At 45.3% G+C, this 23,768-nt stretch overlaps 1 protein-coding gene across 3 annotated transcripts in view; it reads left to right on the top strand.

Moving 5' to 3' along the window:
• LOC144755675 (X-linked retinitis pigmentosa GTPase regulator-interacting protein 1-like) overlaps positions 1-23,768 on the top strand; it is a 434,709-nt gene that overhangs the window by 301,544 nt on the left and 109,397 nt on the right. For all 3 annotated transcript variants that reach the window (XM_078644845.1, XM_078644846.1, XM_078644848.1), the window contains 2 exons: positions 2,173-2,521; positions 21,583-21,797. In XM_078644845.1, the coding sequence (XP_078500971.1) occupies positions 2,173-2,521; positions 21,583-21,797 (564 nt within the window). The remainder of the gene's footprint in view (positions 1-2,172; positions 2,522-21,582; positions 21,798-23,768) is intronic.

The following is a 23,768-nucleotide window of genomic DNA, read 5'->3' as shown; positions in this document are numbered from 1 at the left end:
CCACCCCAGTTCGGACATGGCCATATGCAAATCAGTCTGACCCTGTGCTTCATGGGAACAGTCCAGCCCAAACTGCCAAGCCATGTCTTCCCTGGACCGGAAACAAGCATCCTTGTCACCCCGAGTCAGATGGAGACGTGGGTCCCGTGCTCTCCTTGCCAATTGAATCAAGCTATCCTGGCTGATGAGGGCTGAAAGCCCGAAACCGGTCCTAGGATGCTTGTTTCCAGTCCAGGGAGAACCTGGCCTGGCAGTTCAAGCTGGACTGTTCCCATGGGGCACAGGGTCAAAACTGATTTGCATATGGCTGGGTCCAAACTGGAATGGCATGGTGAGCAAAAAAACGATGAATTTAGGCCCAGATCACTGTACTGAGGTGAATGTATGACATTGTTCTGCATTCTGTCCATCAATTGTTCTTTTTGCATTTGTCACCCCGAGTGGGACAGGTATGCTCAGACATGGGTCCCATGCTCTCCATGCACTGGAATCAAGCTGTCCTGGCTGATGAGAGCTGAAAGCCCGGTCCTAGGATGCTTGTTTCCAGTCCAGGGAGGACCTGGCCTGGCCTGGCAGTTCAGGCTGGACTGTTCCCATGGGGCACAGGGTCAAGGCTGATTTGCATATGGCTGGGTTCAAACTGGAATGGCATGGTGAGCAAAAAAAACATGGATTTAGGCCCAAATATCTGTAATGGGGTGAATGTATGACATTGTTCTGCATTCTGTCCATCAATTGTTCTTTTTGCACAACTTTCGAGAAGGCATGGAAGCCGTCGCCAAATGGATGAAAAACAGCTGCATACAACTTAACACCAACAAGACAGAAGTACTCATCATGGGCCCAAACCCCTACGCCTGCAACAACACCTGGTGGCCCCCTGACCTTGGAAACCCACCCACCCCCTCGGACCACGCACACAACCTGGGAATCATCCTGGACTCCGAGCTCAAAATGTACCGCCAGATCAACTCTGTTTCGTCCTCCTGCTTCCACACCCTCCACCTCCTACGTAAGACTTTCAAATGGATCCCCCTTGAACACAGAAAGACCGTCACTCATGCTCTAGTCACCAGCAGACTCGACTACGGCAATGCCCTCTACGCCGGAATAAACAAAAACCTCGCCGGCAAGCTACAGAACATCTAAAACGCTACCGCAAGACTGGTCCTCAACCTGCCAAGATACTGCCACATCTCCCAGCACCTGTGTACACTCCACTGACTCCCCATCAAGGCCAGAGTCACCTTCAAGATGCTCACCCACGCACACAAGGCCCTCCACGACACCGGACCAGCATACCTGAACAGCCGACTGAATTTCCATGCACCCCAAAGGACCCTACAATATGCTCAGCTCTCCTACGCCGTGGTCCTCCGTACCTGAAAGACCAGATCAGGAGGACGCTCCTTCTCCTTCCTCTCGGCCAGAGCCTGGAACGCCCTTCCGCTCCACCTCCAGCAGAAAACATCGCTCCCCATCTTCGAGAGAAACCGCAAAACCTGGCTCCTTGACGGACCCCCTCCCTGATGGACTGGAACCTGCACCCTTCTACCCCCAGCGCCTTGAGACCCTTACGGGTGAGTAGTCGCACTTAACAAACAACTGATTGAATGATTGATTGAATACAGCCAAGGACTTCAACTCATTCTGTACGAGACAGGTGCTGGAACCATCAAAGAATACAATACTGAAACTCACCTCATGACGTAATAATAAAGGCCCACATAGACCACGGTGTTAGACCTGTACCATCTTTATATAGTGTAGGAAAGAGAGTCTAGGATATCCCTATAATACAACCCAGGAACTCAACTCATACAATAGGAAATTGATTGTGAGATTGCCATTTAATACAATCTGGGACACACCGCATGAAACCCGTAATATATTTACACACTATAGGAAACATGTCCTGGGACCTTCATAGAATACACCTGTAGTGCGTATCTCTTTAGCTGCTAATACATGACATAAGCTCAAGCACATCCCCCGGGCTCACCTCACCAGCTCTTGTCCCACATTTAGCAAACAAACAGATACTGTAACCTATACAGCATAAAGACCACAATTTATCAGGCTAATTTCCTCCTAAGATATGCATCCCAGATAGAAGTAATCAAAGTCACGGATCATCAATGGTTTTTAAATCCTTTATTTCTTATGTTTCAGGCTTGGGGAGCCCCTGGTTCTGGGGGACAGAAGAACGAGCTGGTGGTGCGCCTTGAGAGCTGCAGTGGGGTGCGGAGCCGCTGGCTGGGCTCACAGCCCAGCCCATATGCCATCTACCGTTTCTTTGACTTCCCTGACCATGACACCCCCATCGTGCCATACAGCAACAACCCCTACTTTGGCGACAATATCACTTTCCCTGTTCCGGTGACCTCCGACTTGGACAACTACCTGCGGTTCGATTCACTGTGGGTGTATGTTTTTGATGATGAGGACACAGAGCCAGGCTGTTACCTGGGCAAAGCTCAGATTCCTCTACTCAGCCTGGCATGTGGGCGACCAATCAAGGGTAAAGTATTGCTTGCCACTGACTGGCAAGTGACATGTTCCTCACTGAATGGAACTTTGCATCTTTGTTTCTTCTCATATTCAGTGCCCTTCTCTCTTTCCTTTTCACATTCTGCACTCTCTCTGCTCACAATGTATACATTTTTGTTTTATAGTTTGCTGTTGGTTTCTGTACGTCTCTCTTAACATTTTTGTTAGAACTGTCAGCCTTAGAGTGGTGTTCCCCAAAACAGTTTGCATTCGCCCCTCCTATTTTTCTGAATTCGGTTTTGTTGGCCTTAGGACTCTCTGCACGTTACCTCTTCTAACTAGTGCTAAAGTGCTTGTGCTCTCTCCCTAAAACATGGTACCATTGAATTACACCTAATTGGCATATTTAATTCACTTACCACCATATAAAAAGGGCTGGTAAATTAAATGCTGCTGGTGGGCCTAGAGCAGTTAATGTGCAATCCACTTAACGGGCCCATTAAAACATATCCCAGGCCTGCCATTGCAGCCTGAATGCAGTTTTAAACTGCCAATTTGACTTGCCAAAATAACCCTCTTGCCATACCTAAAACTTCTTTTTTTTATTACAGTACAACTGAGACAGCCAATAGGGCAGGGCGTATTGTCATAAAATGTTGGGCATGTACTTTTGAGTTTTACATGTCCTGCTCGTGAAAACTCACAAATTAATTTTTCACTACAGTGAACCCTACATCTCCCATAGAAAAACATTGGGTTATCTTATTACATTTAATAAATGCTAACGTTTGATTGGAAGCAGGTAGAGAAGTCATGTTTGATGTCTAAGAAGTTGGAATTGAAAATACTCTTTAATGGTAAGGCCGGATTTTAAATCACAGGTCTGAAAATGCCATTTTCTGAAAGTTGGCATCTTCTTTTTCAACCCATTTAGTACTTGCAGCTTGCTCCTGGGCCACATGACTGAGTATAGTTGACAGTTGGCCTTTGTGTATTCCTCCCAGACAGCCACACAATAGAGGGACTAGGTGTGCCTAGATGGGGCATTTTATTCAGGAGGTGAGCACATCCACACTTGCATTTCAATAGACTGTGCCCTGCTCTCACACAAAGAACTTCACACTAGCCTATTGTGCCTACACAGTCTGGGACCAGGGCAGGGAGGCAGGAAATTACAAATACCTCTGTGAGGAGAAGTCTCCAGAAATGTCTCCTTCTTCAAAGGATTCACCAGATATATAACAGGACCTTCAGACCCACTATTCAGCTCACTCCTGGACCAGCTGAAGGACTCTCAGAGGACAGCCTGCTGCTGTGGCCCGCTGTGCACTTCAGAAGGACTGTTTTGCTGCACCAAGAAGGACTACTCTGCTGCCTGAAGCCTGCTCTGAGCCCCAGAGGTCTGCCTTGCTATTTGAGCTCTTTTCTTTCCTTTGAACCCAGAACTTCCAAAGAGACTCCAGGGGTTAGTTGGCTGGCCTTCTGATCAGAGCCTCAGGGATAGAAAAGCTTCCAACCATCTTGAACCCACACATGGACCCTTCCAGAGTGCATTCTGACCCTACAAGCGGTGCCTCTCCAGTCCTGGGCCCGTGGTGCTTAAGGTGCCCCGATAGCTCAAATCCAAAAAGTGCTGTGAGAACCGAGAGGAGACCGAGACCTACCAGCTCGTCGATCCGCCCAAGGTGCATCACCAGCCGCCTGACTCTGCAGCAGCCCTGCTATGTTCTTTTCCACAACAACAAATCCTGTTCAATGGCTGCTCGCAGAAGTGGTCACCAGCCTCATGAAGTCTTTGTCAACTACAGCCTTCAGCTTTGACCCGCAGGAAATTTTTCGACTTCCAAAAAAGAGACTAGGTCCTAGCAATGGAATCTTCACCGCAACTTCCTCCAACCAGTTGTGGCACACATAAAACGCTGGTGGTGGGGGCAGGGGGGGGGCGTGTGAGGATTTGATCTCTTAGGTGCCATTTTTCACTATAAACTTTAAAAATTCATATCTCCGGTTCTACTGATTGGAATTTTCAATCTTGTTGTCAAAACATGTATTAATATTCTCAGATTTAGAAAAACTTGTAAACATGTGAATGTATCAAAATGCTACGCCTTCCCAACTATCGTGCACAATGAGAGAGCAGAAATGCTCCATAACTTTGTAAGCACAGAACATTTCAGCAATTTTTTTTTTTGCTGCGTTGGCTCAATGATTAGTAAATGTCCCCCCTGGTTTAATGCCTAAAACATTCCCAATGTCAAGAAATATCTGATGCACTACTTTACTTTGCTCCGCTTAGCCAGCGATGTTCTGTGGCATTATGATTTCTTGCGAGTTGCCACTTTATTTTACTTTGTCTGTTTGACAGGCTGAATGAACACACGAGTCACAGGTCGACTTGGTCTGTAACTTCTTTCTAGTGGTTAGGGGAACCTTCCATCATGTTCCCAACCTTTATATCGTCATTTTCCTTCTTCCCGGCAGAGTTATTGCCATCCAATGAGGACACCTCTTCTGTGCTGATCTTGTGACAGGCTTTAATGATGCAATCGCATAGATGCCTGTGCTTTCCTGCTGCAAGGCTTCAGGTCTCAAAATCCTTCAAATAATGAAGCCCCTGGAGGGGCTCAACCAAGAAAATTAGAGCTCTTGCGATAAAGTAAAAAAAATAAGGGGATTCCTCCTAATAAATATTGTGGCTCCCTGCACACACTGATGAATAGAGGAGCAGCGAGTCAAGGACCTGGATATTTCTTCCAGTCAAAAAGTCATGGCTGAACGGCATGCAGAGCCCATGACTCAACTCTCTTATTTCTAATCTTTTGATAGGCAGGTAGAGCTGCAAATTTAGTCTACCCTCACACTGACGAAGAGGATGGGATTAGCTGAAACACTTGAATCCAGAGTGATTCCTAGGATATACTGGCTTGCCCCCTCAGGGCCTTCAAAGACTTCCTACAACTCTGAAACAGCACCTGGACTCTGCCATCTGTGAGTCCTTCCCTGCCAAGTAATGCCAATCCAGTCCTGGGCCCTTGAAAGGGAGCTTCTGCTGTACAGAACCATAAAAATCGATGGAGTGATGAATTTGTACGGATCGGAACTGACGCTTTTCCCTTCGATGCAGGAGCCGATCAACGACATCACTTCAACGGACTGCGGAGCTCGACAACCACAGACAGCACCTGCATCGTGAAGGGGCTCATCCAGTGGCGTAACGAAACTTGAGAGGTCCCACCTGCAAAGGACATGGAGGGGGCCCCCCTCCCCCGGCGGCGCAGCTCATCATCTACCACTTTGCCCTACCACCCAGAAATATAGCATATTTTGATTTGAAACCTCCAACATTTAAATGAAATGACTCTAAGTTCTAATGAGAAAGTGGGAAACACTCTTAACATAAAAACTATGTCATTAGTAACAATGCTGTCAACGCAGATTATTCAACTGAGGCAGCAATCAGAACAATGCCAAGGAGTGATTCTATTGTCTCAGGAACTGCCTATGGCTGAAGAACAAAGAACAACTATGAAGAGTCTGAAATAGAATTGACGATACTTTGAAAGACAAACCCAAACCTGCAATTCCATAAAAACTCGACTGACAATATTCATGAGAAGTACACAAGCTATAACTCAGTATCCTGCGAAAGTGAAGAGAAATAGACTGGTGAATTATCTGCATGCCACACACTAGCGACTGTCAAGCGTTGTGCATGATAATCATGTGAACTGAGGAAGCAATTTCAATCATAATGTCTTTATAAGTAAGCACTGCAAAACAGGCAGGCTAACAAGGCTGAGGAAGAAAACTGTTTTGATGCTTCAGAACATTGATGCAGATGTTTGTCTGTTTTAATTTATCATTTCTGTAGTGTAGACAATGCTAAATACAAGATTTAAGGTACACGTATTACAGACAAGTTCAAGCAACACCATAAATAACACTGCATGTAGAATAAAATAAACCATATCAGCAAGTACCTAATGCAATCTATACAAACTGTAGTTGGTAAAGCAAAAGAAAAAGTGAAAATACTTTCAAAGTGCAAAACAAAGCAATCACCAGTCCAGCAATATATAAAATTCAAGCATGTTTTGTAAAACAATCCAACTTTCTTTTTGCATCAAGGTGAAAATACTTTCAAAGTGCATGGTAAAAACAAGTCCAGCAGTATGCCAAAATGAAGCCAGGTTAGTCAAACAATTCCCCGTTTGGTTTGTGCATAAAGGCACATATATTTCAAAGCAACTGATAAACAACAACTACAACACCATACAATAATCAAACTAGTTTAAACTAACAATTCCCTTTTTGAAGGCTCAAATATTTCAAAGTGACTAGCAAAACAGTAACAGGTACAGCAGACAGCAGCATACATAAATCAAACCTATTTAGTCAGACTAATTCCCCTTTTGTTTCTGCATAAAGGCATAAATATTTCAAAGGGCCTGGTAAAGTAATAACAATTCAGCAGCATAAACAACAAAGCCGTCCAGTCAAACAATACCCCTTTTATTTGGGCAAAATATTTTAACGTGAGTGATAAAAACAACAAGTTTAGGAGCATAAACATTAAACCAGTTTCGACAAAGTATGCCCCTTTAGTTTGTGCATAAAGGCGCAAATATTTAGGTGACCGGCAAAACAATAACAAGCTCAGCAGCAAAATAAACAAAGCTGTTTAGTCAAATAATGCCCCTTTTGTCTGTGCAAAAGAAAGTGTCAAGGGGGTGCATATATGTCAGTTAAAACTGAATACATTCCTTCTTGCCTCTATAAACGTATGTTCAGAATATTGAGTAGCCTATATATAAGCAAACAATATTTAAAGTATAATAATCTTGCAGAATGCCATATTACCTACAGCTTCCTTATGGGACTCAAAGGACAGATACATTTAGAAAATCAGACTTGAAGTAGGAAAGGTACTTGCAGGAGCCTGATGAAATGTATTGCAGAGTTTGAAGGCTGGTACACCAGAAAACAATACTTAAAGAGTGAACACAAGGCTGAAGACTGCTTACACCAGGAAGAGTGACTCGCAAATTAGACTGGTGGCTGAAGGCTACTACTGTTTGGTTCACTGAATTGGAGAGATGTACTTGACTGAAAGAATGTTTGTCTCTTGGCCTTTCTTCGTGCAAACTCTTCTGTTAAAGCTTTCACATTTATTTTGTTTGCTTGATCACTCTCAATGCTTAAAGTTGCAAGCCCCGACAGCCTTTCCTGCGTCATTGTGCTTCGGAGATAGTTTTTGATTAACTTTAACTTTGAAAATGACCTTTCTGCACTGGCTACATTAACTGGAATTGTTAAAAAAAGTTTCAGTGCTGTTGCAACATCCAAAACACTGGGCAGAATTGCATGGTTTCTCAAAAATAAAAGGTCAGCCAGATCCTTTATTGTGCCACCTGAGATAAGTTGTATTTGTTCTTTCAACACTGCTTTGAAAGCGATGAGTTGTTGTGGAAACTCTAGGGACAAGTCTTTTTCGTAATGAGCTGCCAGGGTCATGGCTGCTTCAAACAACTCCTCCTCACTAGCTCTGAGGATTTCTGAAGGCATCATGGAATGAAAGCATTGGATTATGGTGTTCATACCAGCAAATTGAGTTTTTATCTGATTTACAACAACATCTATGTTAGCATAATACACAGACACCTTAAAATGGTCCTCAGGATTGCACAGTCTTTGGTCTTCACAGAATTCATCGAAGTGCTTTTTTGTGCGTTGTGGTCATTTTTGTGTAAAATGCAATTGAATACCCCATGCAGCTGCAAGTAAAGATGCTGAGCTTTTAAAATCTTCAAACTGTTCTCTGAAACTGGCAAACGTATTTGCTGCACTACTTAACATAGTTGATACTTGTAAAAGGTCCAGATCTTTAGACTGAAGCAGTTTGGACACAATATTTTTTGTCTCCAGCACTTTGGACTGGATTACAACCATTACCACAAACTCAAAAGTCTCCATGCACTTCCTCAGACCCTGCACTTCTGTGCGCTCCACATCCTTTTTAAACTGCAGTAAAATGGTAGTGAGTGCTTTCATGATGTTCATAAAACGATAGCGTTAAGCATGGAGAGCATCATGTTTGGATGCCCAACGTGTTGGACAGAGTCTTTTCAGTGTTGGCTTTCAATAAGTTGTGCTCTCTTTTGTAATGGTAAGAAGTTCCCACCGTTTGATGCTTTGGCTGAAAAATAAATATACTTTCTGTATAATGTCATACAATTCGGCAATGTACATAGACTGCATTGGGTTCTTTCTGTCGTATTCTAGTTTGCATTCCACTATATATACCACTCATTGTGCTGGCACCATCATATCCCTGACCTCTACATTTATAAAGCACTAGGCCTTTGTCCTCTATAAGGTTTGCAAGTTCTGTTGCTATCCCCTCAGCACTTTGGTCTGTAATTTTATAGAAACCAACAAAGCTTTCTTTAATTTTAATTTCAGTTGGAATGTCATCAGATTTAAGGCACAGTGTTACATTTCAGATAACCAGGCTTAATTGGTCTTCTTTTTTAATGTCCTGCGTTGTGTCTATTATAACATGAAAAGTAAAATGGTGCATTTTTATTTCACTTACTACCTCATTTTGCACTTTATTTGAAAGCATTTCAATCAGCTCATTTTGAATAGCAGGACTCAAGTATTAAACTCTACTCTCTGTTGTAATCAGATGGTTTAAAACAGGATCATATTTGGCCAAAAGTTCAATGACTGCCAGAAAGTTCCCACCATCTTTTTCTTTCAGTTTTTCCCTATGTCCTCTGAAAGGTAAATTGTAAGTTGACAACAGAAGTGTAACATCGATGATCCTACTCAGAATTTGTGTCCAATAGTTCACCTGCTCTTTGTAGTTGGATTCCAGTTGTGCATTGATCGTCTCATCGTGCCTCCATCTTCCATGTACAGCACAAGCCGCTAAATGTGACCGCGTCATTTCATGTTCTTTAATTTTTCGAGACATGCCTTGTCAATTTTTTATACATTTAGCCCATGCTTGCTGATAGGATGAAAGTTTTCTATCTCCAAAAAGCAAACAAGGTGCACAGTATGCATTGTCCATTTTTAAAGAGTATCACAACCACAGTCTTGGATTCTTATCTCCAGTCCTATTTTCCTTATAGTAGTACTTTGCGGAAAAGCACCTGTTTTTATTATCTTGTGGAAAGGATCCTCTGGGCTTGCTTGGGCCACTTCTAATGACAAACCTTCATAACTCAGTATCATGCCAAGGTTTGTCTAAAAAGTTCCCTCTATCACTCGGGTACAAATCCTGGCAAAACTGGGTATTGCTTGATTCTAGTCCTTCTAAATCTAATTCCACATGGCTGGTAAGGCTTGGGAATGGCTGGAATCCTTTCTCCATGATCGTAGTTTCCAAGTAGCACAGGGACCTTATAGGTCAAAACCTATAAGCCTGAAACAAGGGGTCCCTAAAGAGTCCAGCCTCAGCCTGACCCTTTTTAATCTTTATGTGGTGCCAGTGGCAGAAAGTACCGATAAATACAGGGTGGAAGTTGTGTCATATGCAGACGACACGTTGTTTTTCGGGCTGCGGATGTGTTCTGAATAGGTTGTAGGTGGGGAGTCGTTGCTAACCAAATTGGTAGCAACGTGAAGAATAACCCCCTCCGCAAGCCCATGGTGCATGCACGACAAACTCGTGTTGTTCTGGCCCCTGGGGAGTCCTAGGAGTGCCCACACGGGTAAAACCGTGAGTTTTTTCTTTTTCACATAGATATCCTCACGGATAGGCCACGCCTTAGCGTGCGTGGACCACCGGGGATAACTGTTTTGGTCCTGAAGAAAGCTGAGCTGAATAGAGCAATAAACAGCTGAAACATTTCGACCTACACTTCCTAAGGACACAATGTTTCAAATAACTAGACCACTGACTGTCCTGCTCACTAGTTTTTAATGGTACCAGCTGACCATTTAATAAAATTATTTAGGGTACAGCTGTTATCTTTTACATTTTCACATTCACCTCACTTGAGCACAATACACGATCCCATTACGAAAACCAGCTCTGCTGTAAATCAGGCGTTTTAGCACACTGGGGGGACATTCGGTTCCCTCAGTGGGAACCCTATGATGAAGCACTAGGTTGGTGAGTGAAGGTTCTTTTATGAATTAAGGTTTTCTCCTTTAATCAACACACTACCGGTTCACTTTTTTTTTCCTTTTTTCTTTTTGGTTTTGTGTCTTGGTTGCTTTGGTGAATTATCATTATAGCACCTTTGCGTCACTCTTATGTTGTTGTTAAATATGCTGACGACACTCAGCTGGTCGTGGCTTTGGCACAACCAGCTGAGAGTGCCGCCAGTAATTTCACCTCCTGTTTACAAGAACTGGCTGTCTGGATGGCCAGCAACTGTCTCAGATTAAACGGTGATAAAACCGTGGTGCTCATTGTTGGGAAGGCGCCGTCAGTCTGGACTTCAGCGTGGTGGCCTCAGACGCTTGGCCCTCTACCCTCACCCAGTGAACAAGTTAGAAATCTGGGGGTATGGCTTGACTCTAAAATCTCGCTTGAGTACCACACTAGACGAATTGCAGTTACCTGTTTTGGTATCTTGCGGGGCCTGAGGAAGACTCTGGATTTATTACCTACAACAGCTAGGAAATCCTTAGTCCATGCCTTGGTTACTTCGAGGCTGGACTATGGTAATGCCCTCTATTTGGGAGAAAATGCGAGGTGCATCCAGAGGCTTCAGCGCATTCAGAATGCGGCAGCTCATCTGGTATTGATGCTGCCTAAGAGAGCTCCCTCTAAGACAGCGCTGGAGATGCTACACTGGCTGCCAGTTAAAGAACGAGTGCAGTTCAAAGCCGTATGTGTTAGTCATCGGATCACACAGGGGAAAGGGCCCCGTTATGTTCAGAACCTGCTAACCTCATACAATCCGACCTGGCAATTGAGATCTAGCAGGGCGGGGCAGGTTAAGGTCCCTAAGATCAGAAGAGCGAGAATGGGAGGGCTCTCGTTTCGCTTTCTGGCTGCACAACTATGGAACAGGCTACCTCTAACACTCCGGTTGGAAATCTCAGAGCTGGCTTTTCATAAAGAGCTAAAAACCCACTTATTCCCTAGGGGGTAGGCTGGAGAGGTTTTCTCTGGGGAATGGGATATATGATGGCAAGGGAGGCTGTGTTAGGCTGGTACTATAGCTTGGGGACACACTGGTCAGTGTAACCATGCGCTTTATAAGCTCAGTTTACTTACTTACTTACTTACATGCTTACTCATAATGTCTTCAGTTTCCTCTTCAATGTTTGGCAATACTGCAGAAACAAGTAGCACATTTGTAGGTTCTTCACTTTCTTTAGCAAATGGTAGCAGCAGTGATACATCTGGTGCACTTACAATTTCAGCAATTCCTTCACTTGTTTGTAATATTAGACTCAGAGATTCATCTGCTGATGGTATATTCTCAGTTTCTGAGCTTTCTTCAGTCTCTGGTAGCAGTGTAGGCCTAGCTGGTGTACCTGCAATTTTTCTGACTCCTTCTGTACTAGATGGAGGCACTGCTGACACAGCATTTTTACTTTTGCTTTCTATGTTTCCTATAGTTGTTGTTGTTGTCTGCAGTGCTGCCACAATTGGTGCTTCAGTGCTAAAAGGTCCATCTATGGTTTGATCAGAGCACTGTAATGTTTTGTCATGTGGTGGGAATGATTGGGATTGTGGCAATGCTGCTTTGTCTCCTGTTGATGATGCAGCTGCATCGCCTTCTCGTAATGCTGCATGAGATGATGATGAGCTATGATCACCTGGACACCTAAACATAGAGTCAATTTTCATAAACTTGCCTTTAACCCCTTCCATGCTGATGACGGCCCCCGTCCGTCATGCATCACGGTGGGCATGTGCTGATGACGGCTGGGGGCCGTCATGATCCCGCCCACTCTTTAAAACGGCCGCACAGCGTGAAAATGCTTAAATACTTTCTTGGCTGTTTGCTCATTTCTTTGATTAAAATGTAATGGTAGAAAGTCAATGTTGTAGTAGAGTGCACGAATATGAAGGAAGCAGTAAGACTATTTTGAAGGCAGGCACTGGAGGAATGAATGCAAGAAGGTGAGTACTCAAGGGAGAGATACAAGAGAGGAGATCCTGCAACAAACTTCCAGTCTTATGATTAGGGTTGCCAGCTCATTATTTTTGATGCCCCATACAGGACAAAAATAAGCAGTCACCTAAAGCTGTATTTTCAGCACTTATCTGTGCATACTTCGAACAGCAAATATTAATAGAAAACACTTTTAATTGTGTTATAGGGCTGCCTGAATGATCCATTACTGCTAATTAAAGGGTACAAAGACAGAAAAGTCACATTACAAATGAATAAATACACTTTTATCTATAACCCTATTTAGTGTCCAGACGAGGTCTTTCAGTTTCTTTAAACAACACATGGCTGGCATTTTTCTTTGGCAACCCTACTTTATAATCCTTTTCATGAAAAGCATTCCCACACTTCTACAACAGTAAATGTAAATATTCAAGTGCAAGGAATAGGCAGAGTGGGGGGACTGGGCCTCTTTTTTTGGTCACAGCATGCCTAGGCTTTCGGGTGTCATCCTCCCTCAGGCCCATGGTTTGTGCTGCTTGCAATCTACAGCCATACCTTGCCTATGCTCTCCTATTTCCACCTACCTGCACTCGTTGGGGCTACCCTGGTTGTACAGATACTGTATCTTTCATGTTCGTCCAAGCCATCACCCTACATATGTCCCAGAAATCAATATGTCTATTCTCTCTCTCTCTCTATCGCTCCCCCCTCTCTCCCCCCCTCTCTCTCTGCTCCTCCTATCATGGTATCACCTTGCCTGTGTTACCCCATCTTACTCTGGATTTCTCGCTGGCCGGAATGTCTGCATGTAGAGGCCCCCTGTTCTCATCACATTAAATGCGTCAATTCATCAAGGGTTGGCCTGTCAGACTTGTGCAGAATGTGTATAGGAAGGGAAAGTGGCCGAACTCCTGCTGAAATCTCGGGAGCCTAAAGGGACAGACACAAATGCCAGAGTCCATCAAGCACGGCCTAGCATCAGCAAACTGGTCTCTGAATTTTACAAGCTGCCCTGAGTGACTGTAACCACACGTCTGCCTCCATTTCTGAGCGCTCTGTGGCGTGAACTGAGGCGGCTGTTCAGACTGGAACAAGAGGATTTAATGCCAGGACAACAGTTGAAACAAGAAAAAATTAAACAGTCACTTCTTCAGCAAGCCAGATCGTCTTGCGTGGGGACACTGATTACTGCTGAACAAGTATGCCCCATGAAGGAGGAAGAGAAGTGGAAAGCAGTCAAGGCAGGCGAGCTTGGCGGAAGCTGCACAAACTTTAAAAGGACTAGATTTCACCTACTCTTGGTAGGCCAAAGTAATCCTAAATTTGAGCCGCGCCAGCAGCTCATGCCGCAAGCCCACTTCCGTGGCTCTCAAAAGAGGACGAGCATGAGTTGACCGAGCCCTGGCCAGCTCGTTGCTCAGATCCGACCCAGACTGTTACCCTACACATGACAGCGGGAGAGACAAAGCCTTAGTAGGTTCCAGCCCTGACAACGCAAGAGCGAATCGGCTTGCCTCATCTCACCCTTCCATCCTCACCCCTTCATGTTACCCAAAAAGTTTCATAGATCCCAGAGACCCCTGCTCTTTCTAGCATCCTCCTGACCTTCTGGAATGGTCTCCCAGAACAAATCCCACTTTCATTATTAGTAACAAATGACATATCAGGGTAAGAGAGAGGCTTACCCGGTGTTGACTGTTTAGGCTAGGCCAGCAGCATGGCACAGATTTGTTAGGCCAGCAGCATGGCACAGATTTGTTAGGCCAGCAGCATGGTACAGACTTGTTAGGCCAGCATCATGGAACAGATTTGGTTGGACAGCAGCATGGCACAGATTTGGTTGGACAACAGCATGGCACAGATGTGGTAGGGCACCATGGCACATAATTGGCAGTTCCCAGTTTGTTCAGCCCTCTGAATGCCAGCTTCACCAGCTGAGTGTGTTGATGGAGTCTATTGTATCTGCCTTTATCAGCATTAGAAGATGAAAACATTCTGAGGCCTGCCAGCCAAGAAAAATCTAACTACCTCCACCACATTAAGGGTGGCTACAATGTCCTGGTTGGGCCCCATCTTGCTGACCCCTGGCAGTGTGGTAACAAGACCTGCTATCTGCCTTAATCAGCCTTAGGAGATGAAACCATGCTGAGCCCTGCCAGCCAGGAAAAAACTAACTACCTCCACCACATTAAGGCTGGCTACAATGTCTGACTCCGGGGGGGAAAGGGGGAACTTCTTGCTGACCACCACATATTGTGGCGATAGGACCCCCAATCTGATTTATCAGCATTAGAAAATGCAAGTACACTCACTGAGCCCTTGGGTCACCTCTCACCACACTAAGGCTACAAAATGGGCAACTGAAATTGGGTGACATTCACTCCCTCTGACCTTCGTTCATTCTTTCCAGCCTTTCTTTTATTTCCTTTCTTATTCGCTTCTTTCCTACTTCCCTTCCTTCCCTTCTCACTCTCCACTCTTTCCATTGCTTCCCCTCTCTTCTTTCTCCCTCAACCCTTTCTGGAGCTCCATTCTTCTTTTCCTTCTTTGTTCCCTCTCTTCCTCCCTTGCAGTCTTCTTCCTTTGCACCATCACTCTCTCCCCATCTCCTTGCAAGCTTCCTTCCGTCTCTCCTTCCTTCATTTCTGCTTTACCACATCTCTACCTTTCTCTTCTAGCTTTTCTTCCATATTTACCTTCCACCCTCCTTTCTTCTCTCCACCACTCCCTTTTCCTTTCTTCCTCCCTCCCTTCTACTCTCTTAACTGTTGTCTCCCCACCTCTCCATGCTTCCATTTTGCTTTCTCCTTTCCCCCCTTTCTGTCTTTAAGCGCCCCATCCCTCTTTTTTCGCTCCCACTCTTGTTAAGTAGCTGTACATATGGCCCAGCTTCATCTGAAGTGCAGCAGACACCCACTAAGGGTTTCTCATCAATTATTTAGCAATGTTTTGTTCTGGTCTCATATGTAATTAACAGCCTGATTAATATTTTAATATTAACTTGCTTTATAAACCCTAACATCTGTTAACTCATTTAGTGATGCCACTTGTCAGACTGGCATTGGGGCTCACGTCAATTTAGAACAAAGAGCATTTAAGACAGTAAGTAAAGACAGGTGTAAGACTCATCCCTAACACGAATCAACTGCAATTAACAAAAAATATGACTCTAAACTGCTTGATGCACAGCCAAGCAAAAAGACAGCGCTACTTAATGAATGCATGATGTCAATGAGCTTTGCAGGAGGAACTGCACTGGCTTTCGATTAAACTAAGAATTACATTCAAAGGTAATGTATACAAATCATTTCAAGTATATGATCCTTTCTATCTCGGTAACTTGACCCCAAATGTAAACCAGGAAACAACCTGAGGTCAAGCAGCACAAGTCCTCCAATAGTCCCACATGCAGATGAGAGCAGCATGCGGAAAACAGTGAGAGCTCAGGGGTTGCTTTTTAAAATTCCTGTCACCACATCCTTCAAGTCACCGGCAAACTTTCATCCTCAACAAAGTACTTCAAGTTATTCAAAGAAATTATTCAAAGAAACCTATGACCATGAGCAGACACGATTCAGGACCACCCATCACCCTTTTTATCATATCGCTCCTCACGGTCCGTTGGCTCACAATGTAGCTCCCACCAATATCTATCTCAAATATACACCCCTAAGAGTTGCCCACGTCAGTCTTTAACACCTTCAGCGCTACCGCGTTTACCTGCCCTGCGCTGAAAGAGGAGCAAATGGCTTGTTTGTGACAAAGCCAGCTCGTCATGAGCGCAGGGCAGGTAACGCCCATGACGAGCTGGCTTTGTCATTAGCGTCGAAGTGGTTAAGCCGATTGTTTATACTGTGAATTCCATCTCTCTCCTACTCGAAGTGCAAAGTTTACTTAGCAATAGGTTAGGGAATTACAATAATGATAAAACAAGTACATAACTAGAACACCAAAGGCAAGTGAACATAGTGTGTAACTTTTCTTGGAACCAAATAGAAACTGCCCCCTAACCCCATAAATTTAGAGGGTGTTCCTTCCACATTCCCAATTTGGTTATAGATCATTTAACCCCTTGGCTGCGGGCTGTTTCCCCCGCTATGCTGGGGGGCGGGGGCGGGGGGCGCTCTCAGCGCCCCCGTGCTCATGACGAGGTCAGCTCGTCATGAGCCACAGTGCTCGTGTATGACCACACCTGTTTGTGTGGAACGCTCGCACAGCAGGGGAATTAGCCCAGCGTGCGAGCGTTCCAACGGTCATGACGAGCTCAGCTCATCTTGAGCACACGAGCACCGTGGCTCATGACGAGCTGACCTCGTCATGAGCATAGGAGGGGTTAAGCCCATGTCAAATTCATGTTCTCCAAATACATCAAGGGTTGCTCCCTGACCATCCCCACACTGGATAGCTATTTATTCCCACCCTTAACCTGTGTAAACCCCGTACTAGATCAAGGTTGGGAATGCCTTCCAAACTTTGCAAATATGCCGCACACTGCAAGTTTTCCACTATTTTTCATGGCAACCTCCCCCACTCGAATGCCCACTCCACACCACACCACTGAGATGTTTGCTCTACCATAAAATTACATAATGATTAAATCAAGTAGCAAGTGAAAATTCACGACTTTTGTAAACACTACATGCAACCTGTGGAGCGACTAAATTAATCTTAGTCACGTAAATGGCTTTGGTAGTTACATCCGGTGTCAAACAAATGGAAATATTTGACAATGGACTGATTGTCCATCCCTTAGTTTATTGGCATCAGTTTGTATCTGGAAAATACCCAAACAGTATGCACTTCGCTGGACTTTTGATTAATGAATATGATGTTTTTAAGGACTCGGTGTGTATCCCGCGGCGCTCGCTGGCTTGGCCGGGCCCAACTAGGGGTGAGCTGAGCTGGGCCTGGGCCGCCCGGAAAGTGGGGCCGTGGCCTACATCCACCTGAGCCAAGCAGGTCTGGCCTGCACTATCTGAGTGCTGCCTCTCTGACTCAGCTTTGCAGGCCGTGAGCTACTGCGGCAATGGGTAATTACCGCGGAGGCGGGCTGACCCGGCCTGGACGCTTGCCCCCGGCATCAGCTCAGACTCCAGTCACTGTCTGACGATTTCTTCTGGACGTTATACTTTTTGCAGCGCTTCCATGGGAAGCGCTGCAAAAAGTATAACGAACAGAAGAAATCTGCAGTGGAGTGGAGTGGCAGGGCCCCATACCAAGATTCCATTCCATTGCACACCACCCACCTCTCTGAGACTCTCCACTCCAACGGACGGTGAGCGGCACCACCAGGGCAGCGGGACGCGTTTCGGAACACAACTCCTGAGCTGCCCTGCTGCTTCGAACATACTCACGACACTCACCTGCAGCAGAAGAGAGGAAGAGGCTACCCACCAGGCAGGGGCTAGTACTAGTACTCTAGTATAATTATCGTGGCATGCGGCCGCAGCCTTCTTAGGAGTCAGTACTAGTACAAGTCACACGCACTTTGAATTACAATGCGCATGACTGTGGCACCAGCCCCGCCCCGACCCTGAAGATGCGGCACCACCCAGCAGACGCATAGACAACACCACGCCCATGCACCATTTAATTATGAAGAGCCGGCCCGGGCGTACTGCACACTAACTATTTAATTAATTAATTAATTAAATAGTTAGAGGCTGTCACCGTGGCGTGCGGCACGCACCGTTTAATTTATGGGGAGTGGGGACATGGGGAGGCCTTAGGCCGTGAGCGCAGTTAACTTGAGCACCATTTTATTTGCGAAGATTGAGGCTTGCTTGCACTGCGGCCGTCTCCCTCTGCTGAGAGTGAAGGGGCCCCTGGAGTGTGGGGGCTCCCTGCACTGCGGGGGCCTGTGTTACGCCCCTGGGTTCGTCGACGAAGCCTTCGCCGTTCATGCGGATCGGAATCAACGCTTTGAGTCTTCGAAGTCGACGCTTCCTCCAACCAAAGTACATTTTCAGCAGTACCTACATGAGTCCTGTAGTTGGCCTGCCCTTCATCGTGGTCGGCCTTAGCCCTGTTTGACTCTAAGCACAATATTTTCCTTTAAGCTTTAACATTTCATAACTCCAGTTCTACTTATTTGATTTTTGTCATTTTGGTCTTGTTTTACTTGTAATTATAAATATAATCTATTTCTCGAACCCTGTTTGGAGTATTTTTGTGGTGTTTTCATTGTGTTACTACGTGTGAGCTGCACAAATGTTTTACATTTGCCTCTTTAGATAGGCCTGAATGCTCTGTGCCAAGCTGGCAGAGGTTGAGCGCAGGTTATCTTTTAGTGGGTATCTAGCTTACCCTTACTAGAGTGGTGGTTCCTGTTTGGATAGGGTGCATCTCTCTGCCACCCAGAAACCCATGTTCTGACACTAACCATCAGGCACTCTATACATTCACCAACTGAAAAAAGCATGGTCCTAGACAGTGATGATAATCGTGGGATCATAAACCTCCGATGCCTCCCTTGATAATCCAGTTCCCACCCTTACTTCTGGAACGACAGCCATAATGATCTTACTCCCATAATTTCAGCACTCCATACAACATTCTGTAATTCTAATCTTCACCTAACCCAACAACATCCAAACATTACCATCGTAATTTCATCTGAGCCCCTAAAGCAACCCCATCAACATCATCCTACTCCAACTAAAACCTAACGTTCCTCATAATTTTTGTATTGGTTTTATTTAGCAGATTTCTACAGTTCAGTTGTAGCAGGTGGTATGAGTGAGCTTTACAGAACAATCATATACATTACTGCAAAAACCAACAAAAACAACAGAGCACTGGCAACTGAAAACAATTATTCCACAGATAGTCATGATTCAATGACTGCACTGGCATAAATCAGATGTGCTTTAGAAAGTTTTGGGCATAGCTCTTGAGAGCGTCTCCCATAGCAACTACCTCAACCCACATGGTGATCACATATATGAGCTAAGGCCGTCCTGTGGGGGTCTGTGGTCAGCCGGGCACACCAGGTGCACCTTCTTTTTAAAGAGAGTGACTAATGTCATCTTACTGGGCTGCATAGGACTGACATTGGTCACAGTGAAGTGATTATAGTTGCAGAGAAGTTCGTTTTATCTGTTGCCTGGTAGGGAAAGAACGTAATTGTCTGTGCAGTGTTGATAAATTGTCTCCAAGTCCCTTACAATTGAGCTCTGATCACATCCATGTGAGTGACGTATGTTGAATGCATGAACTATCTGCATGGATGAAAGAAGTGTGTAGAGTGTGTATAGTGTTTGTTGTCCTAACCACACTGGCTTCCATATTGTATAGACAAAAGCCAAATGGCACCTTCGATCGAGGGTCAGACATCCAATACCAGATGGAGGACGTTCCAGACTTTTGCCAGACTAGAGAGCATTAATTAAATGAGCAGCAAAACCATTTCCGTGTTTGCTTGTCTGAGATTTCCTTGCAGCGTTGTCCTCGTTAGTTCGAGCCTGGCAGCGCATGCGCTGCTCTTCGAGCCATGCTGTATTGGATTACCGAATAAAAGCCCTGCCCACTCTCCGCCCATATTTGTCATTGTCCATCATAAATGCTGGGTTTTGATTCGTTGATAGGCTTCCTTAGTCCCTCCTTAGTACCGCCTTGTGTTCATTTGTAACCTCCCATGAGGACTGGCCCTTTTACTCCGGTTGTTACACTGTGAGTCTTTTTTTAGGCTGTAAGCACTATTTTCTTTAATGCGTTTCTCCTGTAGGCACGACATGCTTTCCTGCAACTTTCAGCGGGCCATGCACGCTTTCACTTTCTAAGCAGCCCGGAACAATGCAGCTGCTTCTTTGAATAGGTCTCGCATTTACAAGAGTTTGAGCAATTGGCATTGTACATGACAATATCTTTTATTTATGTGTTAATTATCAAAACATATAAATAAAAAAGGCATTGTCATTTACAATGCCAATAGCTTAAACCCTCACAAATGCTAGACCTATTGCATTGCAAATGCTTGTTTTTCATTTCCTCATTATTCCGTGGATAAGCTTTTTTTACCATTTAATCATTTGTATGTATCAGTTACCCTTATCAGATAATTGATTACTTTAAAATATATACATCACCCTTAGGTGGGACATCTGCAGCACTACTCACCACGAGAGCAGTGAGTCGGTGAGAAGGCTGTTGATAGGCCAGGACTCGACATGTGACCAAAAATGCAGAAAGGCAGAAAGTTTTTTCCTGTTCTCAGAAGTGTGTTAGTGGTTTCAACCTGGCCTCAACCAACAATGTGGTGTGCAGCTACACCCTGTAGGAAAGCATTCTGATAAAATGTCTTACCCTCCTATTTAGGTCCGTACTGTGCTTCTTGCAATTGTGTACATCATGCCAAAGTGGGACAACGGCATTTACCCGTTAGGCAGACTGACTCCCACAACTTTACGCATCGGCATGGGTTCGGGGTTGCCACAAATCTCCTGAACAATCGATTATCTTTATTGATGACCTTGAGCAAGATGTATCAAAGCGTTTTACCCATTCTGTGTCAATGGGAACATTTGTTCATACATCTGGCCCCTTGCCTGTAAGTCTGCATTTTAGCCACTAGATTCTATTCCCAGCAACATCATCGCTGTTAAGCTTTACTGCCATGAGTTGCGTACATTTTCCATTTACTCATGTATTTTTCTCCACCCATACTTCTCATCCCTATCTAACTTTATCGCATCAGCTAATTCTTACACGCTCTCCAGTTACTTTCTGTCTGTCTTCTTTTTGTAACTCTCACACAATTTCTCCCTATATTTCTTTTTCCTGTGCCCATCTCGTTATTCTGTGTTTTTTCTTCATTTAATTGTAGTTCCTCTCTATTCCCTTTTTCATCCTTATCTTTCCACTTCTCTTGCCTCCTTCTTGTTTCCTCTTCATCTCGATTTTCTCCTGTTTCCTCTTCTCTTGTTTGGCCTTCCTATATTCTTCAATGCGCACTTTCTTTTGCTAACCTCCACACACCCACATCTTCTCTTATGTGTTGCAGGAGATTTTGCCCTGAATGATTCCAGTGGGAACCCAAACGGCTCTGCCCACCTCAGTCTGGAGTGGAAGTTCCCGTACAAACCTCCTGGGGAACCTACTGTGGAGAGGCCACGTCATGGTGACTGCATAGACCAAAGACCTCTCGAGACTCTAATAGAGCAAGAGAAGGGGCTCCTTCAGAAGGAAGGAGGTCTTAGGGCTGGCATCCTTGCACAGGTAAGGAATGGCTGGAAGGGACGGCTCCTCCGCTAGTGCGGAGGAGCGTCACCCCACTCCACTTTTAGAAATAAAAATGAAATGATGATAACTTAGGGGCTCATTACAATTGCGGTGAGTGATGGTGGGCAGCATGTGGGGCAGACGGAAAGTCCGTCCCCAACGGGTCCAACAGCAGAAATAGTTGCTATTGCCTGTCGGACCGCATTGCATCTGTAAAAAGGTGGAGGTGCAGGCAGGCACCCCCGCCATATTACGATGCTGCATCCCCGCCAGCCTTTCCTTGGCGGTGAAACTGCCATGGAAAGGCTCGCGGGGATGTACTTTGAGGTCCTGTTGTGGGCCCCCTTGTGCCGGGGGACTTCTGTTTGCACTGGGGGGGCACCTATGGTACCCCGTTACATTTCCCTGCATCAGGCACCACGTGGTGCCTGCCACATAGTGCAGGGAAATGCAAACAGTGCATTTACAAACAGTGCATTTCGAACATTGTGGGGGGTGCTGCAGCCAGCAGCACCCGCCGCAATGTTAGAGATACACAATGCTACCGCCACGGTGGCAGTCGCATCGTAATCTCATGTGCAGGACCACCGCCTTACAAGATGCCGGTCCCAAGCCCCGCAACGATGGCGGACGGACTGAAGTCTGTCCGCTATTGTAATGAGCCCCATAGTTATTTTCATTTTGTTTTTTGCAGGTTCGGGGATGGGTTAGGGTGGGGCAGGAGTCACAGGGGGAGTACTGGTTTGTGCACACTAAGTGCACATGACTGCTTGGCCGGTAATAGTTTGAAGTGATGTATTCGCCAATGTATCAATCTTGTATCAATCTTGCCTGACTATGCATTCTCTAGAGACTGCAGACTGAGAGAAGTATGGTATGTAGTGTATTTTGTAAAGCGCACAGCTGCCCCAACGGGGCGTCCCGGCGCTGTATAACGCTGTGGAACCCTTCCTGGCTCTCCCTATGAGATGCCCCTCCTGGGCACCCCCAAGGTGAAGCCAGGCATCCCAGTGTTGTAGGGGCCATTGTGGAGATTAAGCAAGCTATTGCCCAGAGTTGCAGCGTGGGACCCATGATTAGAGTAGGCGTCGAGGCGAGAATTATCGAGACATTGAGCCCAAGACCCTGCCGCGTCGGGACTTGAACCCTGGTCCCGGGCCCGATCTCTGCTTCAGTGTCTGCCGCTCTAACCAGTGAGCCACACTTCTCCACATGAGAGTTTCAGGTTGCCCTCTTCATAAATCAGTCATGGTGGATGGGTTATTTATTATTATGTAATAAGACACTAGTCTGGCATGGATGAGTCAGTTATTTGCAGTTGTTATTTCTTAGTGAATTTTTAAATATAGATATATTCTTATTCAAGGGTTGTAGCTCCCGAGGTCAAACAATTATGAGCACCAGAGGCTGCTTACTTGTTTCTCTCTGAAGCTCATTTTGGCAGTAAACTTTCTCAAGGCTGATATATTGCTGGTGGGTTGTGAACCTGGCCTGCTATGGAAATTCAGCAGGAAAAAACCTTTGGCTGCCCCGTATTCTCTTTTACCATCACCAGTTGAAAACAGCAATCATCAGATTAGAGCAAAATAAAGTGAACTTCTGTCTGCATATCTAGCTGTTTCAGAATGCGTTGGCAATTAAGGGCCCTGCTTTGACCATTTTGTAGGAAGTCAAAGGAGAGTGTTTGTAAGTCCAACCCTGAGAGCTTATCTAATGGGCTACAGAGAAACACCTACCCTGTCTTGTCCTGAGATCTCTGTAGGCTGAGTATTCAAACACAGTCACTGCCATGAGGCGTGGCGTACGCCGGTAGCCCTCTTGATCCTGGGTATTGGATCCCTAAAGAAGTTTGCCTTCTAAATGGGCAAGGAGGGGGCTAGAACACACACCTTTGAATGGTTCTAGAGTAGATCATATTCATATGGATTTGGTGGACATGTTGAAAGTTGGAGTACCAATGACCTTAGC

This window comes from Lissotriton helveticus, chromosome 5_1 (assembly GCF_964261635.1).
Source record: "Lissotriton helveticus chromosome 5_1, aLisHel1.1, whole genome shotgun sequence".
NCBI lineage: Eukaryota > Metazoa > Chordata > Amphibia > Caudata > Salamandridae > Lissotriton > Lissotriton helveticus.
This window is presented reverse-complemented; position numbering and strand designations above follow the sequence as displayed.